The sequence below is a fragment of the Notolepis coatsorum genome (genome assembly GCF_963971535.1).
Source record: "Notolepis coatsorum genome assembly, chromosome: 1".
In the NCBI taxonomy this organism is placed as follows: domain Eukaryota; kingdom Metazoa; phylum Chordata; class Actinopteri; order Aulopiformes; family Paralepididae; genus Notolepis; species Notolepis coatsorum.
Window position 1 is genome coordinate 80,246,242 of NC_140165.1, and position 14,788 is coordinate 80,261,029.

Below are 14,788 nucleotides of genomic sequence, written 5' to 3' on the forward strand. Positions count from 1 at the left end.
GGAGAACATGCAAACTCCACACAGAAAGGCCTGGGAGATACCCTTTCCTTTTTTATTTTTATTTTTTTTATTTTTTATAGCGCTTTTATCCAAAGCGCTTTACAATTTGTTACTCACATTTGACCCATTCACTCACACATTCACACACCGACGGCGGAGGCAACCATGCAAGGTGCCAACCTGCTTATCGGGAGCAATTAGGGGTTAAGTGTCTTGCTCAAGGACACATCGACACGCTGCCCGGGAGGAGCGGGAATCGAACCGGGAACCTCCGGATTGCCAGACGACTGCTCTACCTCCCAAGCCACTGTCGCCCCATACCCCACCTGAGTACCTGGCCCAAGCGGGAATCGAACCCTGGACCTTCTTGCTGTGAGGCGACAGTGTTAACCACTACACCACCATGCCACTACACCAAGATGGGTCCTCCTGGGAAGTTATTATACCACTGAATAACTTGATATTTTGGTCATAATTAACAGCTGCCACTGAATCACGTTCCATAATGTTCAGAAGAGAAGTGAACTGAGAAGTAACTTTTTTGTTTACAAATAAACAACAATAACAAAACAATAACAACATAAACACCTGGCCAGTTCCATAATCTACCACAGATTATTGTCCATTACATTATGTTTTTAGCAAATCTAAAGATGGACAACTAGATTCCATTGATTGTGTGAAATAGTTTAAATCCCTTTTTTCTGAAACATGCAAATCAAATTAAAAGCTTGTTCACAGAAAACCTCTGAAGGGAACAGAGCTTGTCGTTACTTTTATAGGACGTTCACATGCACATTAATATCCCTATTAGCCAGGATACTCCAGCATTCCATTAGAGCATGTACATGTCATATCCTGTTTACAATATATCAGTCATATCCAAACCATGAAGAACCAGAATATGAGATCTGATATGATCTGAATATGACATCTGTGATATGATCTGAATATGACATCTGTGATATGATCTGAATATGACATATGTGATATGATCTGAATATGACATCCGTGATATGGTCTGAATATGACATCTGTGATATGATCTGAATATGACATCTGTGATATGATCTGAATATGACATCTGTGATATGATCTGAATATGACATCTGTGATATGATCTGACTATGACATGTGATCTGAATATGACATCTGTGATATGTTGATCTGCAGGTGCTTAATTCACATTATGCCTTTATTTTACTCCTCTTGGAATGATCTTCAACACACACTAAAGATTACTCTACTTACCAATGAACAATTTAAAACCATAATCACAAACCACTCTGCAACTGTTTCAACTCATTTTTCTTTATTTTCATATTTTGCCCTGTTTACTAAATGGCTCGTTTTAAATAAAGGTTTCTTTTTTTACATTGAAGCAGACCAAGGCTATAGCAGTGACATAACATTATAGACCTTTTCAGTAGAATTCAGTTGCTAGAGAAGCAGTTTGGGCCTCAGTGTATTTTATGTGTCAGGCCATGTGGAGTTGAAAACAGTATTTTCTCCATTGTTTCCTCCAGTGCAAACAAGGTCTGAGCTTGTGGAAAACACCTTCCAGCAGAGATTTCTCAAACGTTTTTTCACATATTCGTGTGGACAGGAGAAACGCTGCCATCATGACCTCAACATGCGCATGGCAATTGTTGTTTTATATGTATTGAATATGTTATTTTACATGTATTGGGCATGTTATTTTATATGTATTGAGCATGTTGTTTTATAGGTATTGAACATGTTGTTTTATATGTATTGAGCATGTTGTTTATGTATTGAAGATATTGTTTTATATATATTGAGCATATTGTTTTATAGGTATTGAACAGGTTGTTTTATATGTATTGAACATGTTTTATATGTATTGAGCATATTGTTTTATAGGTATTGAGCATTTTGTTTATGTATTGAAGATGTTGTTTTATATGTATTGAGCATGTTGTTTATGTATTGAAGATGTTTTATATATATTGAGGATGTTGTTTTATATGTATTGAACGTTTGTTTTATATGTATTGAGCATGTTGTTTTATATATGTATTGAACATGTTGCTTTAGGTTTAATTGCATGTTTACAAGGCAACCTAGCGTTACTTCGTCATTACACCGCCACGTGGAGGCGTATACATATATTTGCTGTTATTAACTTGATGCTCATCTAGATTAAGCTCAATATGCATGCTCCTAATGTTCTTCTCTGGTGACAATAACGATTTATGACATTATTATCGCTACCTACTGGCCTGGCATGCTTACATGAAAGGTTTAAATCATTTTTGCGTGGTGCGCGGACAAAGGATGGACACAAGGGATAGAGAGACAGTTTTTTTTAAACGGAGGGAAAGAATTAGCTTGACAGGAAATTAATTTAGGCCCATTTAGAATGTTTATGAAAAGGTCTTTTCCAACATAGTAAACAGAAACTGAACCTGATTAACCTAATTATACAGAATAAAAATACAGAAATAAATATGTTCATGAATAAATATTAATTGGAACAGTATGACAAAACACTTATTGTGTTGCATTTTATAACCTACAAAAGATTAATTCAAATTGTTATTAACAATTAACAGCAGACGTTCAATTTAACATTCCCCAATAAAACTAGAAAAAATTACAAATGATAATTAACTAATATAAAATGGTCTAAGAACAATACAGAAACAGATATATTATGTCATTATAAAATGTAAATACTAAGCAAAAAGAAAATAGACATTTCGCTATAAAATATCTAAATTCTAACCAAAAAGAGAATTAATTATATAAGTTTTATTATAAAATATAACCAAAAATAATTCAATAATAGACTATAACATTTTACCAAACAAATATAGAACTGATTTGACAAAAAAAATTATCGAAATTATTTGACTATAAAATATAGAAATACCAACCAGAAAGAAGAAATGACAGACCCTTATCCAACTATGAAAAACAGAAACAATAATAAGAAATACAAGAAAATAAATATAAAATTATAATATCTTGTTTCTGAGCCCTGAGCGCTGTTATTCAGAATATACATTTTTATACCATTGTCTAGTATACCATAACTAGTATAGCTTGTGCGTAAGAGAAGAGAAGAACCATAGTAAACTTGAGTTCAGTTCAGGTCAAGTGTATGTGTGTGAATGAATGAAGGAATGAATGAAAACTTTTATCTAAAATGGACACCACAGCTACATTGGACCAGTCACAGTGGACAGACCAGATGTGTTGTTTGCGTGTTTATAGCACAAGTGCTAGTTTTCAACACCAGTCCATTGAGGCTTTTCTAAAAGATAGAATGAAATGAACAGTATAATACAGAAATCAAATCAGAACAAATGTGTGTGTGTGTGTGTGTGTGTGTGTGTGCCTGCCATGCTGTATAGTGACCGTTTTCACCCTGATGAATGTTCACCCAATGACCAGCAGCCATTTTGTGTCTTGAAACCTCAGGTGCACCATGTTGTTGCTATCGCTTTTCTGCCAACTGGTAACTGAGATGTTTCAACATGAGGAGAGGACAGTGATGTCAGGACAGGCTAAACTGAGGGGTACAGCACATGCTCAGAACCCCCACAGCTTCCCAGTTGTATCGACCAGACCACCTTATTGTTTTGTTGATGTGGACTCTATGGCAACTGATGGTCTTCCTGGAGAGTCAGGCAAACTGCTGAGGCTTCGGGGTGGTGGTGGGCGTGGTCTGTGGTGGGAGGGGCTTGGTCTTCTCCGGGGACTCGTGGTCGGCATGGATACGAGGGGTTTCTCCTGTGCAGGGGAGTTTGGAACACTTCAATATGTATGCATCTATCTATGGTGCAAAGGACTGAATGATTTAGAACTTCTAAGCCTTATTAACTCATTGGACGCCAAAAACGAGTATGCGTCTATGCTTGCACCTCATGGTACCAAAGCACCTCAAAGGCACTAAAAACCAAATTACAAACATCTCAAAACAAACTAGTCAGACTACTGCTTGACCTGACTCCTAGAACCCACCTCACCCCTGCCCACTTTGCCAACCTAGGATGGCTTAGAGTAGACGACAGAGTACAGCAACTTGCAATGGGCCTGGTCTACAAGATACACTACACGACCAAGGTACCCATGTACATGTCAAAATACTTCCCAAAGGTCAGTGAATACCACGATCACAACACCAGAGGGAGCTCCACAAATCATGTGAAGCCCAGATTCGGCTCAAACAAGGGACTAAACACGTTTCGCAATTATGCCACATCAATGTGGAACGCCCTACCCACAGCTGTAAAGGAATGTGAATCACTACCCACTTTCAAAAACACTCTCAAAGAACACCTACGGGAGACTGCAATTCGAAACTGGCCCCTACAAATGTCCTAACCCAGTTGTACAGTAAAGACCAAGTATGGCTTTGTCAGTATTCCAATGTACAGTGTGTCCCCCCCCTACCCAACCCCCCCCCCCCCCCCCACCTCCAATGTACAGCCCCACCCAACTCCACCCCACCTACCCAACCTCCTCCAATGTACAGTTTCTATGTCAAATGTATGTCAGTATTCCAATGTACAGTGTACAGTGTCCCCCCCCTACCCAACCCCCCCCCCCCCCCACCTCCAATGTACAGCCCCACCCCACCTACCCAACCTCCTCCAATGTACAGTTTCTATGTCAAATGTATATACACTCTTTTTCTGAATTTTTTTGTATCACAAACAGTACTGTATTTGCAAATCTGGTATGTCATAAATGTATAGATGTAGCAGTACTGTCTATCTGTATGTCGTGTGTGTCATATGATGAATTGAAAATGGGGGACCCTGATGTAAACAAGACAAAAGTCTTTCTCTGGTCTGCATCCCCTTAACAATTGTATGTATTGAGCTGGCCACAGTAGCCAGCAAACCGTCTGCCTCGGCAATGGCAACGCGTGGAGCGAATTATTGGAGATTATTATGAAGAGGACAAAAGGTGACGATCACACTTATGGATGATAAGGTGCGTTTTCACCAGACTACATTGGACTCAGCACTAAATCATAAAAGTACTATAGTCAAACCGGCCGAGGAGGTAACGTTGTGTATCTAATCACCGCTCCGCGGTAGTTGCCGCCGGAGTTGAGAGCACTCCAGCGGCAACTAACGTTCGGCAATGGCGATCGCATAGAGCGAACTATTGGAGATGATTATGAAGAGGACAAACGGTGACGATCCATCCATAACATAAGGTGCATTTTCACCAGACTATGTTGGATTCTAGTATTTTCAAACCGGCAGAGGATGTAATGTTATTTGTTCTCAATTCGTATTCGCCGCCAGAGCCAACTAACGTTATTTATTTAAATTGTTCCTGTGCAGACTCAGACACTTCGGAGCAAGAGTGGATTGGGCTTTGGCGGACGTGCTGACAAAGGTAACGTCTATTTTACCGAACCCCATCATAAAACATGCCATTGTGATGATCTCAGCCTCAGAAAACGAGTATGGCCACTATGGTGAGCCTTTTTAGCCTGGGATTGCGCAGGAACGAAGGTATGTAGAAATACACGGTTTGTTCCCTGTTGGAGTATAAATATTGCCTTTCAAATGAGCCATACTATTGTCTCCATAGTAGGGATGTCCGATATTATCGCCATACCGATATTATTGGCCGATATCGGCATTAAAATGTGATATCGGAAAATATCGGTATCGGTTTTCAAATCTTTTATTTATATTTTATTTTTTTTACATTTCTATAACCTTTATTTACCCAGGCAAGCAAGTAAGAACAAATTCTGATTTTATTTATTGTCAAAAGTATGCATAATGTTGTGTTAATTCCACAACAAGAGATATGTAATGTTAATTACCTGAAATTATTCAATTTTTTGGGGGGGGAAACCCTGCATATATCGGTATCGGTTGATATCGGTATCGGAAATTAAGAGTTGGACAATATCGGTATATCGGTATCGGTAAAAAAGCCAATATCGAGCATCCCTACTCCATAGCTATAATATAGAATATACGATGGGTCTGCAAACATCGTCAAAATGGTCTGAAACGCTGGCGCCAGATATTAAAGATGGAAAAACAGAGTGGCAGTCAATGAGTTAAATAGTTGATAAACTTTTAGCTAACCTGTTTAGTGTAACACATGATAAAAATACATTAACTAAATGAAAATTATTGGAATATTATCAAGGCGTGAAGATTCAACTCTTTGTCACAAAACAGAAAAATTTGTTATTAAACACCCATCCAAATATGAATGATTAAAAACATTAATAACTATTAGAAAACCCATGTCAAAAACAGCTCATTACGGTTAACCGTCTGTAGTGTGGTAGTGAAAAGGTTAACCATTTGGTAGTGTGGTAGTGAAAGGGTTAACCTTCTGTGGTGTGGTTGTGAAAGGTTAACCTTCTGTAGTGTGGTAGTGAAAGTTTAACGATAGGTTATGTATATAACCTAGTTATATGAGTACTGGCTGAGCGTCCTGCTCTTCGCCATCGAGATATACCTCATCTCCAGTACCTAGTGTACTCCATCAATGAATAAAAAACAATACACCCAGCACCTGCCAGGCCCCGCCCTAGTGCTACGTACTATATAGCACTAGGCGTGGTCACCACTCGCTCTTCCTCGGAAAAAAACGTTCCTCAAGATAAGTTTCCCCAAGGGACCTCAGGGCAAGCTAAGAGCAGGACGCTCAGCCAGTACTCATATAACTAGGTTATATACATAATCGTTATATTAGTCGTACTGACGAATCGTGTCCTGCTCTTCGCCATCGAGATATGGGGACAGAGCAGACGCGAGGACCGACAAATGCACCCCCTGAGGGCCCTAAAGCCCACATCAGGGGGGAGGGGAGTCCCGCCACCCCATCCTTCCTAATGAAGAGGGGCGGCAGTCAACTCCACCCGAGTGCGAACAAGAGGGAACTAGAACCTCTCGAACGCACAGCACAGGCGGAACCACATGTGACAAAACACATTGTGGCCCACACCCACACACTCCTGCTACCCCACCAAAGGACGGGAAGCAGGAGAGGTCACAGACCTCAGAACCGCCTGGGAAACAGAACCCCCGGTCATGTCCATGAGGTAAAACCTTATGAAGGGACCCGGTGAGGACCATGAAGCCGCAGCACAGATGTCCTCCACCGAGGCCCCACCCAGTAGAGCGGCAGAGGCCGCCACCCCATGAGTGGAGTGCGCCCTGACGCCCGCAGGGGGAGCCAGCCCGGCCAACGTGTAGCAAAGGGCAATGCCCTTGCACAACCAATGGGACAGGCGCTGTTTCGACAGTGCCTTACCAGCACAAGAGCCACCGTAACAGACAAAGAGCTGATCGGTAGCCCTGAGGCCCTGAGTACGGCTGAGGTAAATCCCCAAAGCCCGGACCGGACATGACAGGTGAAGGCCCGCCTCCAACTCACTAGCGTGAGGAGGCGGATGAAACGCCTGAACCATAATATCCCTGGAGCGGAAAGAACTCCGGATATTTTTTGGCACGAAGGCAGGATTAGGCCGCAGAGTGGCACCGCTATCGGAACAAAAAGACAGGCACTCTGGCCGTACCGAGAGAGCACAAAGCTCACCCACGCGTTTAGCGGAGGTGACGGCCAGCAAGAACGCGGTCTTGAACGACAGCTGTTCCAACGGCGCTTGCTCAAGAGGCTCAAACAGGGCCAAGGACAACCGACCGAGGACCAATTGAAGATCCCAGCTCGGAGCCAAAGAGCGTTTCACCGGCTTAATGCGTCGAGCGCCAAGCAGGAAACGCCTCACAAGAGGGTGGCTGAACAAAACAACATCCTCAAATCCCACATGATAAGAGGATATAGCTGCTGCATATACCCTCACCGTCGAGGCCGACAGTCTATCAAGGAGAGACTGAAGGTAAATAAGGACAGCATCCAGGGGGCAGGACACCGGGTCCCTGCCCCCCGCCTTACACCACTCTTGGAACATACGCCACCTACCCGCGTAAAGCGCGACAGTGGAGGGAGCATGCGCATTCCGGATGGTGTCAACCACAGAAGGGTCCATCCTCTCCAGACTTACCCTCTCACCAGCCAAACCATCAGAGGGTGGCGTATCACCGGGGGCTGAAACAGCGACCTGTGTGCTTGAGAGAGGGCCCTCGCTGACCAAGGAACAGGCCACGGCGGGGCTACCAGTAGCTGGATCAGGACCGGGAACCACACCGCTGTGCCCCGGTCCGGCGCAACCAGGATCACGTTCCTGCGCTCCCTCCGTATCCGCTCTAACAACTGACTCAACAGATGTATAGGGGGAAAGGCGTACAGAAGGCCGGGCGGCCATGGATACATTGAGAAGGCATCCACCCCCAAGGGGGGATGGTCTTCCCGACTGACCGAGAACCACAAGGGGCACTTGTGAGATTGTCTGCTCGCAAACAGATCCACTGAAGCTTTCCCGAAGCGATCCCAGATCTGCCTGACTACGTCTTGGCGCAGTTCCCACTCGCCGGGACGAGGACCGCCCCGAGACATCATATCCGCGCCCACATTCTCCTTGCCAGGGATGTGGAGCGCCGTCAGACTGCGCAGCCCGAGAGCTGCCCATAGCCAGAGTTCGACCGCCGCCCGATGCAGGCGGGTGGATCGTGTTCCACCCTGCCTGTACGCCACTGCCGTCATACTGTCCGTTCTGACCAGAACGTGCTCGCCTACCACCAGGTGGGCGAACCGTCTGAGGACCAGGAGGACCGCCGTCAATTCCAACACATTGATGTGCAGGGTAGACAGGGCAGCATGGATCGTCCAGCTGCCCCCCACTGTGTTGGTCCGACACGTCCCTCCCCAACCCATGAGGGAAGCGTCGGTGAAGACCGTGACGTGTGAACGCCTGCTGCCCATGGGGACCCCATTGGTGAGGATACCAGGCCTCCTCCAATGGGCGAGATCCCCCCATATTGACAAAGGAACCGTCAACCGTTTCCATTTGTCCCTCACCGAGTCTATTCTCATACTGGAGAACCACCTCTGTATCCTCCTCATGAAGAGGAGGCCAAGAGGGACCACAGCGTGAGCAGATGTCATCATACCGAGCAGGCGCATCACTTGCAGCGCCGTGACCGTCTTTCCAGGACGGAAACCCCCGAGCGCGTGGAGGATAGACACCCTCCGTTGCTCCGAGAGGGTTACAATCATGGGCCTTGACCTCAATGTCAAGCCCAAGTACTCCACCTGTTGATTGGGAAGAGGCGTACTCTTCTTCCAGTTCACAGCAAAACCCAGCTTGGTGAGGAATTCCACCACCAGCCTGGTATGAGACCTGGCGACCTCCTCCGACCAGCTGAGGAGCAGAATGTCGTAGAGATAGAATATAATTCGTATTCCCTGACGACGTAGAGGCTCCAACGCAGTCTCTACACACTTGGTGAATGTGCGGGGAGCCAGAGAATAGCCGAATGGCAACCTCTGGTATTCGTACGCCACGCCCTGAAACAGGAACCGTAGGAACTTCCTGTGAGGAGGGAAAATCGGGATGTGAAAATACGCATCCTTCAGGTCTATGGAGGTGAACCAGTCTCCCACTCTGACAGCAAGTAGCAGGTGTTTGACGGTCAACATTCTGAATGGTCTCACCACAATCAGACGATTGAACGCAGACAGATCGAGTATAGGTCTGACCCCTCCTGTTTTTTTGGGCACCAGAAAATAACGGGAGTAGATGCCTGACATCGCGTCCTCTCTTGGGACCACGACTACGGCCTGCTTCGCCAACAGAGATTGGATCTCGTCGGCCAGAGCTGTCACTGCTGCTGATCCTGACAATAGGGTCTGTACCAAACCTGAGAACGGAGAGTGGGGTCATGCGAACTGCAAAACAAGCCCCAGCCTCAACATTCTTTCCATCCACCCCACCAAACGGCATTCTTGTCGCCATATGTGATAATAATCCCAGAGCGCACCCGCCGTCAACTGACGCTGGGCCGCAAGGAACAGCAGATAGGTGGCCCGGTCCCTCCCGCTGTGCGTAGCCTCTGAACCCGCCAAAGCGGACAGGGCGGTCGCACCCAAGGGGGGACCCCGACAGAAAGGGCCGGTTTGATACGGGAGAAGCTGCCATCAAACTGGTTGACACACGCTCCCCCCCTGAACACCCCTCTAGAGCATGCTGAGGAGTTGTTCCGCAGCTAGACATGCAAGGCGTGAGGACCCCATGGGTTCCTACACACCGTAGCCCTGCAGTGATATTGCTACCACCCAAATCACGCGCGCCTCTTCTTTGCAGACCACTGCCGATTTCGCGGGAGTGGGAGGCATCAACGTGATACCCCGCCTGGCGAAGGCGAGGTCGGGGTAACCCGTGCTGAGCATTCATACGAAGAGGCCTCGAGTCCCCCTGCTGACCACTGTAAATAGTGGCAGCCGTAACACCAGGCTCACCAATCACACAACGTGTGGCGCGGGAGCCACGTGACAGCACAACATTCTCACGGACAGACCCAGGCTCAGCCATCAACTGGGTGTCAGCCCCTGTCCCCATGAGAAGCGAAACGTGGGGCTGCATGCGCTTCAAAGAAGGTTCGCGGCCCGCAGCCAAAGGAAAAACGATCAGAGCCCCTCTTCCGCTGGTGACGGGGAGAGGAGTGATCGGGGAGCGGGCTGTTCTTGTATCTTCCAAGCCGAGTACATCCAACATGGCCGATCCCACGGCCGCCAAGGCTGTCGGCCTTGTGGACCCCTGTTGACTCTCCGCCCAGGGTACCACTGGCGGGGGAAACATGGCCGCCTGTCGAGGGCCTCGCCACAGTCGCTGACGAGGCCGTGCTCCAACCTCTGGCTGCATAGCGTGAGGCGGTGTGGGACCTAGATCAACAACCGCCAGGCGTCTCCGCAGAACGACCAAAGAGTCCCTCTGTGGAAAAAGGAGCCGTGAGGAGAGAAAACCTTTCTTCTTCCCCAAGAGGAGATTGCTCCAACCAGAAATGTCTATTAACAAGCGTTGATAGCATCCTAATCCCCCCTGCAGTTATAGCTTGCGACTGAGTCAAGATCTCTAACACCAAAAACATGCTAAATGTTTTCAGCGTCGGCTGGTCCTGTAGCCCCACTACCCGATGCCAATGTGGACAGAAAAACAGTCAGCTGAGCCACAACACTGGCCGCCACTAAATTCCATCCTGCAGCAGTATAACTTTCATCAGTCCATACTGCCACCCGCCGGGCAGACTCGCTCTCAAGCGTCGGCTTCCGGGTGGGACACCGTTCAACCCCCGCCGGGGCACAGGATCGATGCTACCTGGCTACCTAGCCACGGCACACCCACCCTGCACCCTGTTCAGGGTTTCCGTTAGAAAAAATTGTTGCCGGTCTCAGGGTCCGGTAGATTTTTATCTACCGGTCAAATGAGAGAAATTCCGGTCAGAGTTTATTGAGCTTAAAAACAACAGGCTATATAAAGAATGACATCCTCAAGGCATGTAGATTTATAATATTTTAACTTAAAGCTAGGCTACTTTTGCGTATACAGTCATTATATTCCAAATAAAATAAGTCCAGAGACTCCGTGCTGCTGCCGACTTTAAATCAAATAGGTGTCTGTGGGCAGTCGGCCCGACATTAATAAACAGCAGTCTGTTATAATCACATTTATGAGCTAACGAATTCCGTTATATTGGACATTTGTATTAATTATATCAAGCGAAGAACTGAGAAATTTGGCAGAGAGAGACGGCAACATTATCGTGGGTTTGCGTGATGACGCTCTCCACCTCCCAACGACTTATTTGCGAGAGTATGTCGCTGCAGAGCAGCAGATTCAGCAATAATCAAATTGTGCTTAGGGGGAATTATTTTCACCGGACATTAAGACCGGAGAGATTAAATATGTCGGACTTCAACAGATTTTGACGGTCAAATACCGGTAATTACCGGACAACGGAAAGCCTGACCCTGTTGTCAACCCATTCACCCGTAAAAAGGGTAAATAGGACTCAGCAAAACCCCCCACATTAGCTACCGACTGACCTTCATCAATGAGGTCTAGAGTTTGTAGCTCCACCTTCTCAGAATATTCTCTTTTTTTTTGTTACATAATGTAAAATTACAGATTCATACCTTCAAAATAAGCCATTAATTGTCAAATTTGAGACGATAGTTTTCAATCAATGTCCTATCAAACATTCTGGTAAAATCCTAACTACTTTTCTGGATAGGACTAGAACTTGATCCAAGTTCATTCAGCTATCTGATGAGAGAACTACACTCCCAGAATTCAATGTGATCATTGTCACTAGAACCATTTCACACCTGGAGCAAAGGCCCAGTCATTCCTTTGTTATTCCAGTGAATGGACCCAGCAGGAGGCCTAGCCTAGCGACAAGCGGCCACTACATAGTTGGGTATTGAAAAAATGCTCATATCCAAAAGTAGTAGAGAGAGAGAGAGAGATAGAGAGAGAGAGATGGTATTTACAGTACTGTACCATATCAAAAAAAAATAAGCAAACCAATAACAATTTGTGGTTGTATTTCTCTAGAATGACTAGAAGACCTTCTGGGGTGGACGCCAAGCCTGTTCACACAACAGCAGGAACTTGCTGCACAACCGCATGAATTTATTTTCATTGATGAGGCTGGATTCAACCTAAGCCAAACAACACACATTCAAATCCAACCCTAACTAACCTTACTGTCATGCACTTGTCCTAATATACTAACCTACACTGTAGCACTCAACACTTTGATGAACATTGTTAGTTACTCAGCTGATAGAGTTGTGCCCTTCCTGATGACTTGTCGTACAGAACTTGTAAGTCGCTTTGGATAAAAGCGTCAGCTAAATGACTAGATGTAAATGTAATGTGTAAATGTAAATGTGTGTGTGTGTGTGTGTGTGTGTGTGTGTGTGTGTGTGTGTGTGCGTGCGTGTGTGAAAGTAAGACATCCTTGACTTAGTAAACTCACTGACAGCACGTGTGGCAGATTTATATCCAGCTTTTAATTTGATCGTTTGTTTGTGTGTGTGTGTCTGTGTCTGTAAATGACTAGATGTAAATGTAATGTGTAAATGTGTAAATGTAAATGTGTGTGTGTGTCTGTCTGTCTGTCTGTGTATGTGTGTGTGTGTATGTGTGTGTGTGTGTCTGTGAAACATGTCTTGTACTCATTTACCTCACTAAATACAGCAATGTGTAACTGTAGATTTCAAGAGAGAGAGAGAGAGAGAAAGAGAGAGAGCGACATTTATAATAATTATATTATTAATTCGTTTTTTTACACACACACTAATAACATGATCATAACCAAACCAATTTCAAATGTATCATCAAGTACAAAATAGATTTGATCGTAATATTTATGAGAATGCATGTTTTTTCACACTACAGGAGGAGTATGTCACAGTATGATGTCATAATCGAACATTCTAGAACATTTGTGTTCTATATATGCAACAATTCTCTGAGCATTTCCTGGAATTTTTTCAGACTACAACATCAATCCAGATTGGTTTGACCCTGACAGCACGTGTGGCAGCACGTGTGGCAGAGAGAGAGAGAACAGGTCTTCACCTCTCTACTTTCTACTCTACTCAGATGGTATTTACAGTACTGTACCAACCACCGTTATAGTTGATCATGACACTGCCAGAAAGGATGTAGTATTCCTTCTAGATGGTTCTGACGGCACAAGGAATGGATTCCCAGCTATGCGTAATTTTGTTGAGAGAGTGGTGGAGAAACTCAATGTGGGAGAAAACAAAGACCAAAGACAACTGGAATAGAATATCACACAATTTTATTAAAAACACATAGAGAATAATAATCAACAAGAAACATCAACTGTATCAATTGTATTGTACAATGAACAACCCTATATATCACTTTTGGATTACAATAGTAATACAAGGTGCCTCATATGATATTTGGCAGAGAGCGCGACCACAATGAATTTAGGCAAAATCTACAAAAAAATAAAATGATGCACATGTATAAAAAAAAAAATAGGTGTCTCCTCATGGTTGTATCTGCCTGTTCTGTATCACACTAAGTGATATGTGAAAAAGCAGTTCCTGTCTGGAATGAGACAGAGGGCCACACCACATTCACCGCACTTCCAGGGGGTCTTCATCTTACAATGTACGCAAAACAGGCGGCCAGCCGTGGCCTTCTGGGATTTATCTGCCTGTTGCGTGATCGCAACAGGTGAATGGTTCCTTGGTAGGCGGTCCACTGGTGCTGTGGGTAGATTGTCCACTGCCGTGGGTAGGTTGTCCACTGGCACCTGTACAACTGTGACGCCACACAGCTCAGCTACCAGCTCCTGCTGGAAGACCAGGTGGGTCATCGGCTGCACCTGCTGCTCTCTGCAGAGCTCCATGTGAAGAAGGTAGGAGTTAGTGGCGGCAATGTCCAGATAATGATAGAGCAAAGTCCTGTACCATCGCATGGTCTTGTGGTGTGCAGAGTAGTACTGGATGAGTTGGTCAGACAAATCAACGCCACCCATGTACTTGTTGTACTCCAGGACAGGTGTTGGGCATGCAATGTTCTCAATGGACCAGGTCTCACTGCGCTTGTTTTTTATTCTCCTCAGCACAGAAAGAAAGAAAGAAAGAAAGAAAGAAAGAAAGAAGAGATAGAGGGAGATACAGACAGAGAGAGGGAGAGAGAAAGAAAGAAAGAAGAGATAGAGGGAGATACAGACAGAGAGAGAGAGATAGAGAGAGAGAGAGAGAGAGAGAGAGAGAGAGAGAGAGAGAGAGAGAGAGAGAGAGAGAGAGAGAGAGAGAGAGAGAAAGAAAGAAAGAAAGAAAGAAAGAAAGCAAGAAAGAAAGAAAGAAAGAAAGAAGAGAT

At 45.1% G+C, this 14,788-nt stretch overlaps 1 protein-coding gene across 3 annotated transcripts in view; it reads right to left on the reverse strand.

Annotated features, from left to right (window-relative positions):
• Positions 1-1,362: 1,362 nt before the first annotated feature.
• Positions 1,363-14,788, reverse strand: part of prelid1b (PRELI domain containing 1b) — a 30,771-nt gene continuing 17,345 nt past the window's right edge. Inside the window, exon 6 of one of the 3 annotated variants that reach the window (XM_084320841.1) lies at positions 1,363-3,759. In XM_084320841.1, the coding sequence (XP_084176967.1) occupies positions 3,653-3,759 (107 nt within the window). In that variant the 3' untranslated portion in view covers positions 1,363-3,652. Of the gene's footprint in view, positions 3,760-13,716; positions 14,307-14,788 lie in introns of those variants that run through there. The other 2 variants (XM_084320843.1, XM_084320842.1) reach the window with 2 other exon arrangements.